At 38.4% G+C, this 18,713-nt stretch overlaps 1 protein-coding gene across 1 annotated transcript; it reads right to left on the bottom strand.

Annotated features, from left to right (window-relative positions):
• Positions 1-13: 13 nt before the first annotated feature.
• On the bottom strand, positions 14-15,229 carry mmd2a (monocyte to macrophage differentiation-associated 2a). The gene is made up of 7 exons (XM_023294772.3): positions 14,897-15,229; positions 7,822-7,903; positions 5,792-5,952; positions 3,838-3,912; positions 3,622-3,723; positions 3,378-3,447; positions 14-2,652 (listed from the first exon to the last, which is right to left on the bottom strand). Exons 1-7 carry the CDS (start codon positions 15,034-15,036, stop codon positions 2,452-2,454), a joined length of 831 nt encoding a protein of 276 aa, XP_023150540.1. The 5' UTR covers positions 15,037-15,229; the 3' UTR covers positions 14-2,451.
• Positions 15,230-18,713: the final 3,484 nt, after the last annotated feature.

Below are 18,713 nucleotides of genomic sequence, written 5' to 3'. Positions count from 1 at the left end.
AGTACAGAAATCCTTTACAGGCAATATAGTGTCTCTTTAATACAGTGATTTCACAGATACATCATTTTTTTGTACAAAATAGATCATCTGATTTAGAAAAAAAAAGCTCACTACCTGAGTGTTTTCAAAAATAAAAACATTAGATCTACCAGCGATTAGGAACGTCATGAAACTGTCATCAATACAGTGCTTGTGGAAATATAGAAAATTATAAAAATAAACATGGAAATGTGCATATATAATCTACCTGTATAACATAACCATCAATGTATGTCATACTCAAGAGGACACTAGTAAATTCTACATGTTGTTGTTAGAAAAGTGCTCATGAATAAGAGTGCACCACTTTGACAAGACAACGGCAATTAGAGCCCTCGGAACAAAATACTAGAAGCACTAAACGTTGACATTTAGTGTGATTGTAACGTTTGACCCACTCATCACGGTCTTTGATCGTATTATATCTCAGATCCACCTACAGAAAATCATGATAATTGATTTTGAGGCAGATTTAACCAAAATCTTAACAGATTCACAACCAAGTCGCTTGTATTTGACCTTTATCTTAATCAAGTGCTTAAACTTCTCATTAACAGATGATTCATATTACCTGGATATAATATTATGTAACATATACATTTCCCCAGTGAGGGATCAGTAAAGTTTATCTTATTTTAAAGTCTGCCTGCATATTGCTTTTGCTCTGTCTCAGTGTAAATCAGGGTGTGTGGCAGCGGATTTGCATACTGACAATTTAACGTATAATATACTGGCAAAAGAATTGTTCCAGAATAAATTATCTTTTAGCTTGAAGCTAATTTTACTTTTAAATTTTGCAACACTGTCAAAATGAACAAAAGTAAAAGAACATCAGCCTAACTGTGAGCTTTACTACACGACTGTAGCTGTTAGCACCAATACAAAATATTGCTTGTGTGTTCAGTTTTGATGCATCGCTTTTGGTTGGATTTCTAAAAGGAACCAGACAGATGTCAGATAAGTTACAGAGAAGAAGAAGCTTGAAGAGATAGTTTAAGCCACTTTTATGTCTGTACTGTAAATATGAAGCAGGTGCTTTTCTAGTGTAGTATAGAGGCAGTGATATGCTGGTGTCTCCTTTGTGTAGTTAATGATAATCAATAGGCACTAAAAGTGATCAACGTTTGCAATTAAAACAGTTCCAGGTCTCCTCAATGCACTTGCCCAGTTTCATGGTGGGTTACATATAACATCTCGAGTTCTTCTGTGGATTGAGGTTGTCTCAGTGTCTTCTATCTCTTCATGTGATCCTACACTGATTCCATATTGTTAAGGTCTCTATGGAGGTTTTACCACCTATTGCAAGACTCTCTGTTCTTGTTAAAGAGTATAATTTGTTAAGACTTTGTATATTTGGGATCACGGTCACACTGGAAAATAAATCTGTGACCAGTCAGATTCCTCTGTGATGATACTGCATGGTTGATTATAGGGATGTCCAATAATATCAGTGGGCCAATATTGGCATAAAAATGTAATATCGGTCACTATCATCAGTTTTTGTTTTTTGCCTATCATGAAAACTGATAAAATAATGCCAGGATTTTGCCGGCATTTACTGGACTCATAGAGAGAGGGAGAGTCTGAACTGTTGTTTGAGACTCTTTTTTAAAAAAGGCATAAATATGGCATTTTTTCCGTAACTTAAGTTGAAGTAGTTTTCTTATTTTGCACAGACAATGTTTACATTTGGAAAGCCTTGTTGCATTTGAGAATGCATCCAATGGGGCATCACAATAAAATTAGGCGTGATGTGTTAATTCCACCACAGGAGATATGTGATGTTGCCTAAAATGAGTTAAATAGCCCACATATACCAGTATCAGATGACATCAGAAACTGAGAGTTGGACAATATCGACATATCGGTTATTGGCAAAAAAGCCAATATCGGACATCCCTAGATGGTAAGTATGAACATCAAAGATGCCTAAAGCATTTACTCAGTACTCTATTTGGCATTCAGATATGAGAGTGTTATCAATATTCTCACCTACTTTTCATTTATAAAATGATTCTTTTAACTGAACATAGGTCAACTATGCAAACATCAGCCTAGAGGTGATTAAGATTTACATCCAAAGGATTTTCTCGGTCACTTATTGGCCGTCAACATGGCAGTAGTGATTGTTCATAACAATGTTTCAGACAGCAGAATTAGAATCATGTTTTTGAGTAAGTTTGGTCTACAGAGGTGAAGTTAAATAACTGGCATTTGGGACAGATTTTTAATTTAAACAGTAAAAGTGTTTGGAATTTCATCTGATCCTTAACAGTCAGATCATCAGCACCATCCCTGTAGGTGTAGCCTCCTAAGTCAAGTTAGTTGTAGTCAACACAGTGATTTTATGACTAAAATAGACTTTTATCCGTCACTCAGTCTGGTATGGAAAAATAAGATGACAGAAGCCAGTCACCTCGATGTCTGCAGCACTGGTCCAGGCAAGTACAGGTACCTCCAGATGGCATAATAATGGATGCCTGCTCCAACTGCAACAAACAGATGCCAGATGGCGTGGGCGAACGGGACGAGGCCATCGCTCTTAAAGAAGACTACGCCCACCACGTAGAAAACACCTCCCACGGCTAGTTCACACACACCTGCACGTTCAACCTGTAAAATGTCAGACATTACGGAAGAATGCATGTGCAGCTCAAACAAATCAGGTGAAAAAAACATCAAGATGGTTTACTGTAATAAATAAATTTAAAAAATACAAAGCTGTGGTGAATGCATTTTAACCCTTGTGTTGTGCTGCAGGTCAAAATTGACCGGTTTTAAAGTTTGAAAATGTGGAAAAAAATATATTTTCACAAGGAAACAATATTTTTTGGTGCCCGTAAATGAAGACAACTGGCGGGTTAAATCTTTAGGGACACCGTTAAGTGTTTTGTGTGTTTTAGCCACAGAACCTTCAATATTTCTATAAACAGTAGTGTTTAAAGAAAGTGCATGACCTTGAAATTTCACATTTCTAACGCCTTTTTTCCATAATGGTATGTTCCATGTCCTCATACAGTTCAATCTGATAGGAGATTCTTGTGTGAAAAGTTTGAGTCTCTGCAAGTTGAATTTTATAGCTTACTAAAATGGAAACCAATGATTCAATGAAGGAGAGGAAGCCCATGTAAATTTTGTGCTTTAGAAAACAGAAATTATCTTACAGCAACTAGAAGTGTCTGTAGATCCTACACTAAAACAAACAGAGGCCTCAGGTTTGTTCTTTTACCTGCGACTGTCTGTTTCACTCACAATAGAAGGAAGTCTGTTGCAGTGGAAGGACTTACAAAGAAAGCTTTTTTTAGAAGCCAAGAAAGACAACGCTTATTTGAGCTTACCATGAACAGAATGACCAAAGCAGGGACGGCCCCCATGGTGACATATCCCAGCAGCTCTACAAGCTTGTACCTGCAGGCAGAAAACTGGGACATGAAAAGATAACATCTCCATTTATCTATGCAAGTGTTTCTGCTTCAAACAGCCGTCAGGTGTTTGCTGTAAACACCTGAGGGGTCGGAGTTTGGTTTCAGGCTAATTGTGTCGACCCAGTGAGCAGAGACACACGGAGGGAGACTGTGTTACCTCTCATGGAAAAAGAAGACATACATGGATCCAATGCAAGCCATGACCCAGATTAGCCAACGCATGTGGCACGCCCAGGGCCCCAACTCCCTCAGCATCAACCTGAGGAGACATATCACACTTATATCACTCCGGTGTGTTCACTGTGATCTTGCTAACCAGCTTTGTTGTCCAATAGATGGCATAAAATTTGCTGGATTGAGTCACATAACCCACCAGGGAGAGTAGGAGGCCGCGATGAAGAAGTAGATGGCCATTCTGTCGCACATGTGGAAACGCTGCTCCACTGTCCTACAGAGGAGCAGAAAGCACAAGAGCTCACTTTTACAATAAAACTACCTTTATCTGCATGTGGGGGAGAATACTACAGGAAGCCATCTTAACATTTAATCAATAGGAGTTGACCAGTCAAAACCAACGTTAGAGATATCTGGATTTCAATTTGGGCTAGTCAGAATAAAAGCTGCAGATCCATGGTGCAATGGCAGCCGCTGTGGTGGATATTATGGTTAGAAAATGCTGTGGAAAAAGTTAAAATTCACCTGACATTGCAGTAAAACAGCACCACGGTATGTTTGAAGCTGAATCTGCCTCTGACTAGCGTTAGCTTCTGATTAGCAACAGATATTGACAACTTTTTGATGAGACAAAACTCCAGTTGAACATATCTACAGTTTGGGATCTCTGCAACGGCATTCTGACTAGTTCAAACTTTAACTTAAGAATGTGAAAAGGACAATGTAAATATGTCAAAATGAGGAGAATTGAAGATATCTTGAACTACAAGTAGGAACAGTCAGAATTAACTGTGAGATTAATTCATCTGGAACTACAGCTAGTCATAATTCAGATACAGAAATCTGTAATGAGAAACTGGATTGGTAAGTAACATTATTTGTCCAGGGGAATGGTGACATTGATATCTGACATGTAATAATTTCGTTACAGATCTGGAAAATACATATCCAGTCTAACTTTTGAATGTTAAATGGGTTTGCCATAAAAAGCATATTCTGTTGATTATTGAATTCCTCCAGGCTGTAGAAATATTACCATCTGAGGAATTAAGTGTCCTGGAATCTTTATAAATTTGTTCAAGGAAAAAACACACATTCCTCCAACCCTGTCCTTCAATAGAGAAAGCACTGCTTGTTGTGTCTATTTGGTGGTTGTTTTTTTACAGCATGAACACATTCTTAGGCCAGAATGTTAATAAAATCTGGCAGAATCCTGATAAGTGCTCAAAGTAGGCTTGAACTAAAATTGCCCAGGCTTGTAGAAGAATCAGAATAGATGAATGTAGTCCTAGACTAATTCCCAGAATTAGTCAGTAATAGCTACAAAACTATGAGGCCAAAATTCTCATACCTTTGCTATGCTGATGATACCCAGCTCTCCCTGTCATTCCCCCCAAATTTTAGACAAGCTGATGTGAATTCAGGCATTTTAGGCTACAACGGTCTCAAAAAAAGCCCATGAAGTCCTGGAGGGACTGGCATATAGACGCATTACAGAACATGACCCCTAATCATTAAAGTACCTGCCGATTTTTTTCCAACAAGTCATCCAGTAACAATCAAAACACATTTTATTGTATCAAAACTGCTGAAATTTTTAAAATTATCATTACACAGAAACACAATTTTCAGTGTTGAAATCATAAATATACTATGGATGTCATGCCAGTAGGTCAACTTTTCCATTAAAATACTTCTCCTGGGCTGTTTTGAATGGGGGTCACCCAAACCAAAAGTGCATAGACTAATACTGGGTTTAGTCTATGCACTTTTGGTTATTTTGCACAGATAATTAGTAACATTAACGCATTCCTTATCTGTTCCATATCCATCTGAGCACCCCCATGAGAAACATCTGGAGGCACCAGTGAGCATGAGATGCTTTCTAATAACACATACAGTAGAGGAATCTCCAGGGTGGTAGAGAATAATATGGAAATGATCCATTCTCTGAAAATGTGAGCTAAAGATGATGTAATACACTTTCACTACCACGCCACATCTGTCCTCTGTTGTCTTCTAGATGTTTTGGTTAACATGCTGTATGTCTGCATGTGTTGTAAATCTACCAGAGCAGCACATGAACACACACACATGGACATCTGCCTAGTTCCTACCCGCATTTTCTGCAACACACACACAAACACACATACCGGAGGTGGCTGATTTTCCAGGCAGCAGTGTGGAAGAGCGTGGAGGTGATGAACAGGCCGGTGAGACCACTCCCATAGAGCCAGGCAGCAACACAATGCCATTGGTCCACAGACAGGAAGTAGAGCACAGACCCGCCCACCAGACTGGGGAGGATCCACAGCTAGAAGACATCAAAGAGTCACAAATTATTATCATTTCCTCACAGCACACACACATAAAACTTGTCTGTAACATTTTTATAAGTGTAGTTTATGTAATTTATGATTTTCAATCATACAAATAAAATGGTAATATGTGCTGTTGGTTGACTGTTGTTTAGCTTTTACAATGTCTAGTTACTTTCCTTTTCCAATAATAATTTCTTGACATTATTAACATTCAACAAAACAAGAACCTCTGTTAAAAGAATAGCTTAACATTTCTGAGTAATACACTTTAATGTTGAGAATTTAAGAAGATTGGCCTCACCCATACTGTAAATACATATACAGAGTAAATAGCACTAGCAGCTGGTTTGCTTAGCTTAACACGACTGAAAACAGGAGGACACAGCGAGTCTGAGTAAAAAAAAATATTAATAAAAAAATTAACACTTTATATCTCAAGTTGATTTAAAAACAGATTTGAAAAAAACACAATTTTGTAGTTTTATTGTGGTAGTGTGCCAAGCTATTTCTGGGCACTACTACTCTTCCATGGCAACTGTCCATATCCATGTGCATGTCCACACTAGAAGATAATCAAGGCTTCACTGGCCTTAAGCAGAGACAGACTAGCTGTTTCCCTCTGTTTCCAGTTATTGTGTTACGATTGGTTGCTAGAGTTAGGGGCATTTATCACACAGATATGCGAGTGAAACCAATTTTCTCAGACAGAAAGCAACAAATTCCTGATTCTGCATCATACCAAAACTAAAAAAATATATTTATTGGGCCTACTCACACAGAATAGCGCTTTAATTTACAGTGAACTTGTAGTGACTAAATGAATCGACGTAGCATTAACACAACTGATAACAGAAAACATTTGAGGTCTGTGTCTATGCTTTCATTCATCTGTCTTCTGTCTGTTTCATTCACTCTCAGGCCGAAGCACACCGGGATTACAGCAGATTTGAGGAAACTACAGGCTGACGCACAGATTATCTCACTGCCTCGATCACTCAGCCAAAAATCCTCCTCATTCTGCCTCATTCCTCACAATCCCCTGCTTCTTTTCAGAGGCCTCTCTAAACCGACAAACTCGCCATGCAGGGACAGTGCATGATGAAGCGAATGTGAACAAATTGTCCTCCTTGAGTGGTGTCACACAGGTTACTTATAAATGGTTTCTAGTTCATGGTCAAATGCAGTCATCTGACAAGCGGCAACGACAGTCCTATGAAACAATGTGTTGTTCTGAGAGATTGAATATAGAGATGAATGTGCAATAAAAATGTAGGAAAACTTTAAAAATTAGGAGACGATTCACTCCCTCAGCATGTTCAGTTTGTCTCTTTTCTCATCAGTAAATGTTTCTGCTTCAAGCCAGCAATAACGTCGATTCATGCATTCCACCTGTCGATAAGTGTCAAATTTCCCCATCCATCCAAGACATGTTACTGTGCTGTGTCGGCCCACTATGCATGACACACCTCAGGAATAATCACAATGACGCAGTGCTACAGCCCAATCCCTAGCTAGCTGCTTTATACTGTAAAAAGTGCAAGGTCGAAGGCAGCCTTTCAAAAACATCTGAGGAAGCCTGTGTGTTTTTCTGTGTATGTTGTGTACCTGTTTTCATTGCAATTTAATCAAATGCAAATCAAATTTGTACAAGAAAAGATCATAGTTTCATATTTTGCAACAAAATACATGATTATTATATAAAGAGTCACTTATCAGAGTAAATTTTTACTATAATAATCAGGTATTTGTATCTATGCTCTTATTTCTTTACTCAACTGTTTCTTTCTAGCTATTTCTGTTTTAGTTACAGAGATATGAAAAGCGTATACATGTTTCTGTCCGTCTCTGTTTGCTTGACTCACCCCGTGTGTGGCACAGTTTGCAGCATGTTCGTATTCGGTGGGCTGGTATCTCTTACTGGCTGGCACCCTGCAGTTCATGAACCTGAGAGGGAGAGGCAGCAACAGAGAGGAGGGAAGACGGAGAGGAGAAAGTCTTCAGAAAGTGTTCAGGTAATAAAAGTAAAAGTACATCTGGGGTCAAAACATCCCTCTCACTCCAGACTTGTTCATACTAGGAGATCCAGGAGCACTGGAGCATTTAACCCTTTCTCACGCTGAATGGATTCAAACTGCACTTATGTTCAGTAGGAATATTTTGTTATGAACTGGAAGGCCGCTATGTGGTTCATCCAATTAGGAAAACTTGCTGCTCTGGAGAATCTATCATTCAGGTTACTAAATAAGGTGAAACTTTAACTTGTGTATGCCTGTATGGACAGAGGACAATAGTGTTTCATCATACGGTCAAGATGAAGTTGATGGATTACTGACTGTAATATAGTGATGTGGCTAAATCTAGGATAGAGTGCACCAGTGTATTATGTATGTTTGTATATAATTTGTTTTTTTGGGGGAGGGGGTTTGTCCGTTTTTTCTTTGCTTTGTATCTTGCAAATATGAAGTGCATCTTGTGTATGGGAATACTTAGGTGTGTATGTGTACGTGTGAAAGTACATGTGTGTCTGTATGTGGGCATGTTTAAAGGCTTACAATATTTATTGATGTATGTTTACACAAGTTCATTCTACCTCTGTATGTTTTTTTGTAAAATGTGAAAAACAAGAAAAATATTAATCATAAATATACGTCCGGCGACCTTACTGATTTATTAGTGTAGAAGTTAACTGCGTACTGAACCTCAGTGTGTGTGTGTGTGTGTGTGTGTGTGTGTGTGTGTGTGTGTGTGTGTGTGTGTGTGTGTGTGTGTGTGTGTGTGTGTGTGTGTGTGTGTGTGTCATGAACATTCTTGAAAGATTTACAGTTCTCTAATCCACATCACCTCATCACTGCGAGGGCAATTATCCATGTTGCTATGGTCACCAATGATGTCACTGTCTGTACACCCCAAGAAGACAGCAGTAGCCATTAACCATTTATGTTTAAGTTGTTACTTTGCCAAGGAATGCGGAGGACTAACGGATTTAGATTAAATTTTCAAGGAAGGTCAGAAATGACACAAGGACCAAGTGATTAGATTTTGGCAGTGATGCTGCTTATAGTCTGGATCCACGGATTTGTTCAGGATTTCCCATTGCGAGTTAGCAGCCGGGACGGTGTCACTGTAACTATGACAACAAGTGAACGCTACGTTCTGCCTGCTGACGATCACATGATTGCGATTCTACTACCAATCCACCGCTGCGGACTTATCAGGACTTATCTGTCGCAAATAATACAAGAAACAATTGATTAAATTGAGGGGATGTTTCCGAATCCCATCGATTCCGACAGCCCGCTACAAATTTAGGTCACGTGATTCGATATCCATACATAACGTACAAATGCATAACACACGCCTGTGCTCAGTCCAAGATCATTTTGTTGTTGTCTATGTTGCCATGATTTCTGATCATCAATAACTAATTTTAAAAATGCTGTATTTCTACAAAAATATGCTGCATTTCTGACAATGCCATAAGGGGGAATGAACAGCCTTGGAGGAGTACTGCACTTCCTTATTGCTTTTCTGGTGACATTTTCTTGTGTACTGTATATCTGTATGTATGTGTAAGTTGTATGTGCTATCTAACCAGCATTTAATCTCTTAGTTACAGTTAGTGGGAAAATGACACATCTGGAGTTGTTATAAAACTACATTTTTTTTTTTTAACATCAAAATGAACAAGTATGAATTTAGCTCCTCATGCGAGGCCACAGGTGTGTCTGTGTTGGTCAGCTGTGTAATTTGATTACACATTTAGGCCAACCGCTCATCCTCGCACGCAAATAACTCCCACTGTTGTTTGTCGTAGCGGTTCAGTGGAAAGAGCAAATAGGAGGAAATGAAGCAGAAGAGAAAGCAGACAAAAGAAGGCACTGTGGCTGCAGCAGCATGACTTGTCACACTCCTCACCTCAAAGTCTATCAAACACTTGATTACCAAACCCTCCACTGGAAATATACCTGGAAAAATTCACAGCACAGTGACCAGACACATAGCAAAAAAACACTCATTTTCACAACTTATCGAGCTGCACAATGTTTATTCTGAAAATAGAGTCATATAACCACCCTTTAAAAGCAACTGACTGAAAAACAGCACCTTCAAGACCTTTGATTCAGTTTTGGAAATACTGTAACTGTGTTTTGGTAATAAGAGAACAAAGTTTACTATGTGGGTGTTTTACTGCTAACACACTTCAGTTTAGTCTTCAGCCTTTCCACGTCCTCCACGTCTTTGGTGAGTGTGTCAGCTTGCTCTCGTCCTCTGGTTTTTGTTCAAGGTGGTTAGTTTTGACATTTCCACCTGAACCTCTGTTTAATACATCAGGCTTCTTTCACTCAGAATAGACTGCATATAAAGACGAACGTAGCTTCTAGGTCTGAAAAGTGGGGCCAACCTGAAGTGCCTTCTTTCTAACAGGCTACAGTTGGCGAGTCTTGATGTCTGATTGTCTAAAAGTCTGTTAAATAACCAGACTTCTCACTTGATCTGTTACCTCAGGAAACATTTTGATGACTTTATGTCCCAATCACTAGTTTCACTTCTGTTTCAAAACAGCATGATGATGATTTTCTAAATTGTGGTCCTGTTCAGAGTAAAATAGATGATGAGGTAGGGTATGTTTTAGGACAGGGATAACTTGTATCAGTGTGTGAAGTGTCCTCAAGTTCTCAGTATAATCCACCCCTCATTTGCTTGGTTAAAAAAGACCAAGACGGCCACAACCAAATAAACTGCTCATCCCTATATTCACTGCTCTTTGGTGTACATGTCCTCCACATACTTCTTTAGCCCTTTTTTGATCCTTTCAGACAAGGATCTCAGAGCGAACCTGAAACTTGTTGGAGGATTCACTGCGAGGCTGCACCTTCTCCATCTCCTCTCCCAGCTTTTGCTGCTCCCCATTGTGTTGCACACATTGTGTCAATATGTCAAAATGTTAACTTTTTCTGTCTCACTGCCTGGTGCATCATCATTCTATCTTTGCAGAGTAACCCCTCCATCCAGAACAGATGGCTGTTTAGTTCCTACACCTGTGCCAACACGCAACAAGAAAGCTCTCTCTGGTTTTGGAGCTGGACTTTTTAATTCGTGGCCCCTGCACAATGGCTGTCTCACCATTAACATTTAGTACATTTGGCTCAATATAGAATTGTGGGACTTTTTGTAACAAAGTTGACAGGTATCATAGTTCGCATTTTTGCCATTTTCAGGCCTAAAATCAACATGATCGCCTACAACCAAACACCACATGGCATTTTAACAGAAAGGTTCTTCTAAATAAGCAGCAATAAACACTAAGTTGACCCATTTAGTGTTTTTTTTAACTCTATGGCTACACTGACCAACAGAGTCCACTTCAATTTCCTTAATTACATAATTTACTGCAGGAGGATTATGGTTCTTTTCCCTCCCAAATAATCTGTAGAAAGAGTGTCTGCCCACACAGCACTGTGTCTATGATGCAGAGTGGTCTGCTGCAAATCATCATTTTTCTGCTGAATGTTGTTAGTTTGTTAGTGCGATGCTGCAAAATAGTGACAATGGAACTCTTTTCGTGGAACATCTGCATGTAGGGAGACAGGGTCAGCTTATAATTGAGATACTTTCAAAGTCCATGGGATATATTTTACAATACATTTTTATTAAAAGTAAAAAAAAATATGTTTTTAAATGTTCATTATGATCATGTCTTTACAAATTCCATAATAATGTATTATGGAAACAATCATTTATTAATAAAAAATGATTGGGTATCACTAAAATGTCAACTAAATAACCGTCCCAATTTTATAACAATCACCTTCTAATTAGCTGAACAATAATAAAATGAGCTTATTCATAAAATAGTTTTGATTGTGCTCTTTTAATAACTTGAGAGAATCATGACAGATATTTCTTTTTTGGCAATATATCAAATTTTATATGAAAAATAACAAATTGTATCTGTGTCCGAGAAATCACTTTCAACTAAGTTACTCATTACAAAAACACCTCTCAAGGAAGTGTGTTAATTCCAGATCACATGACCTGCTCCACATGATGTCATTTCCTCCTGAAGAAAAGACTGGCCAGACTCCAAGGCTTTCTGAGTTATTTAATATAAAGTAGTGTGTGAGTCAAGTGTGGATTTATGGCATGTCAACAGGTTTACTACAATATCTTTATAAATAACTTTACATTTCAATTTTATTCAATTGTATATATAATATTTAGAAGAATCTTTCTCTAAAAATACCATGTGGTGTTTGGTTATAGGCGGCCATGTTGATTTTAGGCCTGAAAACAGCAAAAATATCAACTATGACACCTGTCAACTATGTTACAAAAAGTCCCGCGATTATATATTGACCCGACAAACACTGTCATTAAAATGGCTAATTCAACAAAAGAGCCTAGCAGGGACTGCCATTTGTCGTGATTCAAATCTTTGACAAACTTGAATTTCTTAATGTGTAATATAATATGAATATCAAAATGCTAATGTGCTGCTAGAGGAGGGAGAACAGTGAATCAGACTATGGAAGTGGTTTTAACTACCTTAACATTACAGAAAAGAGTGATTTTAGGAGGTCTTTAAACTGTAGATGAATTTAAAATGTCTTTATGTATTTGGCCTAAAAATGTCCCTGCCTCTACCCGCAATGCATGCTGGGACATTTGACTAAACAAAATAATCAGCTTACAAAGAATGAACAGCTGCAGCACTTTCCTGAACAAGATCATACTTTAAATTTTGAAAATGAATTTAAAAAAAAAAAACAACAACAACAACAACAAATGGAACCCTACCACTGAGCAGCACCACAGATTTTCACAACAGGAGTGTGTTTATTTACTGTTTTTGTGATTGGTAGGGCATTGGGGCTCTCTAAAGTTCATCTCCACCATGAGCATGCACATTTTCTCTCTCTTTTCGTGTAGTTTTTGGGACATAAATAGTCGCTGATCCAGTTTCTTTTGCTCTTAATCCACTTTTCTGGAATTCCCATCATTCTTGACTCACAAACACCATGGTTCTCATTTTTAAAAGCTACTACAAGAAACAACAAATAAAAAACTAGATGCTTGTACCATCCAGTGTTCTCAGTGTACAGAACAAAAACATTTAGTGAGATAACATTAGATTATTGCATGGCTGCCATTTCTTCTGTCTTTGTCTTGTGTGTCTTCAGGCCGTGCCGTGCGCACAAAAGGTCTTTTTCTGAACACTGTTACAGAATTGTGGCTCTGTGAGAACCTGAGTGCAGCACTCTGATGTCCTCTAATCAGTTCTGACAGAACTCTGTGTGTACTTGTATGTGTGTATGTGTGAGTGTGTAATGAACTGAAAGAGAGGGATCCACAGGCCGATCAGAGACGACATTATTGTCATCATCCGCACCACCACTTTCTCTCTCCACTCTCTTCATGTTGTTCAGATTCTGTCTTTCCACACGCTTGTGCGTCATGTGTCGGACACATGTTCCCGTGTGCTTACGTGCGCACGCGGAACCCGTGTTTCCATCTCACAAAGCAAGTGTGTGCTTACAAAAGCTCTTTACGGCACATTCCATACATTCGATTGCATCTAAGAGGATCAGAAGCGCTGGATCCTGGTAGGACAGGGTAGGAATCTGTGTGTGTGAGTGTTTATAATCTGTGTAACTCCAAGGCTATTCCTTTTACAGCAAAGATCAACTTAATCTCCTGTGGGACTCAAAAAACTGGTTCTCACGATTATCACCATCTCTCATGTCCACACAAACATAGAGACAAACTGACAAGTGAATGTCCTGAAGCAGAATCCGACTTGGTATACTGCTGTCTCACACACTGAACTACAGAACCGCAACAATTAACCCTCGTGTCGTCCTGTGGGTCAAAATTGACTCATTTTAAGGTTTGAATATGTGAAAAAAAAAAACTATATTTTCAAAGTGAAACTTCTGATGTCCACATTTTCAAAATTTTTGGGAAATCTTTGAACATTTTTTGGTGGAAAAAAAGAAATGTTAAAATTTTTTCTTAAGAACATTCTCAAAAAAATCTACCAAAATCCAGCCAATTTCGCTGGATTTTGGTTGATTTTTTTGTGAATATTCTTAAAGAAAATATTAGAAGTTTTACTGATATATATGAAATCACTTTAGATATTTTTAGGATTTTTTGGGAAGATTTTTACTCATTTTTTGAAAATATGTACAACAATTTTCTTGCCAAATTTGGGGTTTTTTTTTTTTAAATAAAACTTTTAAAGGAAACTTTTAAGGAATTATTGGAATTTTCTTCCTGAAGGTTTCGCAAATGTTCAGAAATTTGGGGAATTTTTTGCTGAATTTCTGGATTTTTTTCAGACAAAGAAAATATTTTTTGGTGCCCATAAATGAGGACAACAGGAGGGTTAATCGATTAGTTGTCAAGTTGTGTTGATCAATTTCAGTCATTTTTTGAGAAAAAAAATCGGAATGCTTTGGTAAAGATGACTATTTTCTGGTTTGGCTGACATTTTACAGACCAAACAATCGAAAAGATAATGGACAGATTAATCGACAATGATTATTTGAAGACCTGTTGAACTATGACCCACACCGGAAGTCTAAAGGGAAAGGGATTAAGAACTAACTTAATGCATAACATACATTAATCCTGACAGAAAGATTGAAAAGTAAACTGACCATCTGTCTTGATGATGTAAAGATATCTGCTCTCCAAGCTCATTGCCTTTCTTTCGCTTTCTCTCTCTCTCTCTCTCTCTCTCTCTCTCTCACACACACACACACACACACACACACCCACACACCTACACACACACACACTATAATCTATAACATCCCCCTGACTGTCCCGGTGCCAGCGCGTCATTACGCACAGATGCACAGTGCATGCCACACACGTACAACATCGTGCCACATATCACAGGTCAAACTTTTCAAAGGAGATTAAATTTACCTTCCAAATTTAGTCTTCTTAAAGTCCATCTCTGGCGTGGGCTGTGTGGATGCGCGCAACAGTAAACCAGCCAGTGCGGTCCCTCCTACGGATTCCCCATTCCGGATATCCCACCGCCGTGCGTCCAAACATAAAAACATAAGTCCAGCAGGGCCAACGACCTGCAGAGGGACAGTTCGGCTTCAGCAAAAGTGCTGGGGACCTCTCCAGGTGATCGGACAACTAGTCATCCCGACACGGAGCCGGGAGGCGGCGTGCAGTGAGGGGAAAGTGCAGACTTTTCCTTCCAGCGAGTCTCAGATGTGTTTGCAGGATGTTCCACGGGATCGAGCCTGTAACCCCTCCTCCTCCTCTCCCCTCCCTTTTCCCCTCTTATGGCTGACGATAACGCACCAACAAACAGTTATCCCACCCCAAACACACACCAACACTTTCTGCTGCGTCCTCCTTCATGTTCAGCTAGTGGGACATGTCATCAGCGAAGCTGCTGGAACGTAATCGAGGACAATGGAAGAAGAAAAAAGCCTCAAAGGAGATACAAAAATCTGACTAAATGATGAAATGGAATGTATGAGTTGTTTATGTCATTATACCTTCATATGAGGAGGAAAATAATATAAGTATATTTAATGCATTCGCTGTAATTATTATAAAACTGATGACACACCGGTAGTAGAATAAAACATAACTCCAAAGATGGACCAAAATAGAGAGTTCAAGACCTTTATATGTCACAAACACAATTAAACACAGGATAGATAGATAGATAGATAGATAGATAGATAGATAGATAGATAGATAGATAGATAGATAGATAGATAGATAGATAGACAGATAGATAGATAGATAGATAGATAGATAGATAGATAGATAGATAGATAGATAGATAGATAGATAGATAGATAGAAAAATAATAAACAAAGTGTCAAATAGTGCAAATATACACAAGACAAAGTGAACAGGTGAGTAACACGACACTCTGTGTGCCATTTAGCTCAAAAACATCATAGCCGTAATTTACTACCAGCTCTGCAGTTCATTTATCTCCCCATTAGAAAAAGGGAACCTGTCAATCATTTTGTGTGTGTGTGTGTTTCATTTGCAGATCCACACATGCTTCCTTTCCAACACACACACACACACACACACACACACACACACACACACACACACACACACACACACACACACACTCAAACTGAATGGAAAATTAAATATTATCCAACAGTAACAGCGGGCAGCAGAAGGTCCGTGTGACACTGTGCAGCAGCTGCCTGGGACAGAGCAGATACATTATGCAAACACACACACATCCAAACAAGTTTCCACACTGCCAGCATAACATGTTACACATTTACCCCCCGGCTGTGCTTACAGATAAGAACTAGCAGCCATATTTGTTCAGGTAAATAATACCCCCGGATACACACCATGAATCCACCTTTCTGTGTGAGTGGAAGCGCTTAGTGTCATTAACAAGATTCAAAAATGTTGCTATTTTAAGCTCATGTCCACAAATGGTGACAAATGTTTTCTGTGTATATTTTAGGCAGTTCAGATATACAAAACATATTTTTTTTGAAATCCCTGTAATCCAGTGAGGTCAAATAATAGTTTCCATCTCTTTGTGTGTCTCTGTCTGTCATGTTTGTTTAGAAGCTTTGGTTTGGGCCTCAGCTGGTGTTGTCAGATCCCTAGAGGAGCCACAACACAAAGGTTAAAAACACCTAAAAGCTCTGATTAACAAACAGATTAAAACTGCTGTGCTTATAGCCAGGTAGCAATTAAAATTATCTGTATAACAATAATGATCTATAGTAGATCTTTATTGTGTACAATGACAAGAAGAGTCATTATCAGAATTAATAAAGGGTGCTGTCTAGTAATATAGGTTTACAGTGACTTTCAAATTGAATACATTACTTATTGATACAGTTTAATGAGGGTGCTTTAAAGTTTGATATAGCTCATAAAATAATTACAAAACTTGCACATAATTCTCTGCTTTGACATCCTAGACATCCACCTGGTTGAGACATCACATTGTTTTCATCCAGCCTTTGGTTTCTTTAATCTGGCTGCAGGTTCTGGATCAGTCTTGCAGTGTTCAGCAGTCTGTACCATTTGTTTCCAAAAATCTTTAAAGTAGATTTCTTTCTTACTGTCTTTTCGAGTCTGTACAGGAGCTTCAACTAAACATGAATCATACAGACTAACTAATAAAACGTGTGCAAACATATTCATTGCTTACAAGTAATAAAAGATGTATTTTTATACTGGCTTTAAACTTAAACAATAAATAGTATGAAATATTTTTGGGATATTTGATTTTTGGATTGGGTTGCAGAGTGGCTCGATGGTTAGCACTGTCACCTTGTAGCTGGAAGATCCCCGGTTCGTGTCCCAGCCTGGGATCTTTCTATATGGAGTTTGCATGTTCTGCCTGTGCATGTGTGGGTTTTCTCCGAATACTCCGGCTTCCTCCCACAGTCCAAAAAACATGCTCAGGTTAACTGGTGATTCTAAATTGTCCATAGGTGTGAATGTGAGTGTGATTGTTTGTCTGTATATGTAGTCCTGTGATAGACTGGTGACTTGTCCAGGGTGTTCCCTGCAAGATCTAACTAAAATCCATGGAAACACAGTTGCAGCAGTCAGGAGGTACAGAATAAAGCATAATACCATTAATCAGAGCTACAGTAGTCGTCCTCACCACAGACATTGCATTACTTTCACAATCCAACTCTGCAAAACAGACAGGCAGGTGCTTCACACTTGGCACAGGGATTATAAACGGAAATCTGACTGTCTGTGAGATCTCAAACAGTGTAAGCGGCGCTGCATGACATCAAATTCGATCAATCTTTTCTTGCTCTTTGACACTAAACAGATAAATATTGGCACTAAGATAAATTAAAAACAGTTAAATACCTAGTCCTGAAAATGAAGCAAGAACAAGAGAGAGATGATACAGGGCTGCCTGAATGCAAAAGGTGTTGTGAAGATGATATTTGTCGATGGCACCATGCATGACTGTGGATACACCTAATTACTGGCAGGAGAAGACTATTCCAGCATAACAATGATCCAAAGCACACTGCCGAGATCACACAAGCGTTTGTAAAGATGAAAAGGGGAAAACTATAACCTGGACAAGTGTGTCATCTGACTTGAATCCAAAAGTACACTTTTTGGGGATTTTAAAGAAAAATGTAGAGCAAACCAACCTCCTAGTCTCTGAAATATGACAGAACATCAGAAATTTGTATCTTCCATGCTAAGGAAGATTGAGCCTGTAATCAAAAAATGATGGTGGATATATAAACTAATAAAAAGATAGAAGATTCAGGAATGAAAGGTGTGCTGACTTTTGTTGCAGTGAATTCCAACTGCAGGCCTGTATTTTTTAATCTAGTAAAATTTGAACTGTTAATTTTGAATTTGACACAGGACCAAATACCTTGTCGTTCATTTGAAATAATTTGTAATTTTGGTGATACTGTACAATTGTGCAGTCATTTCTGTTGTAAAGTCAACACTCCCCTCCGTAAGTATTGGAACAGTGAGGTCAATTCCTTTATTTTTGCTGTAGACTGAAAACCTTAGGGTTTGAGATCATATAATGAATATGAGACAAGAGACTGACATTTCAGCTTTTATTTCCAGGTATTTACATCTGGATCTGATGCACAGCTTAGAAAATAGCATTATTTGTAAGGTAACACCAAATTTTTAGGTTAGCAAAAGTACTGGAACAGATAGAGTTTAAATAGATTTAAGTGAATAAGACTTCGTATTCAGTTGCAAATCCGTTGTC

This window comes from Amphiprion ocellaris, chromosome 19, assembly GCF_022539595.1.
Source record: "Amphiprion ocellaris isolate individual 3 ecotype Okinawa chromosome 19, ASM2253959v1, whole genome shotgun sequence".
Taxonomy (NCBI): Eukaryota; Metazoa; Chordata; class Actinopteri; family Pomacentridae; genus Amphiprion; species Amphiprion ocellaris.
This window is presented reverse-complemented; position numbering and strand designations above follow the sequence as displayed.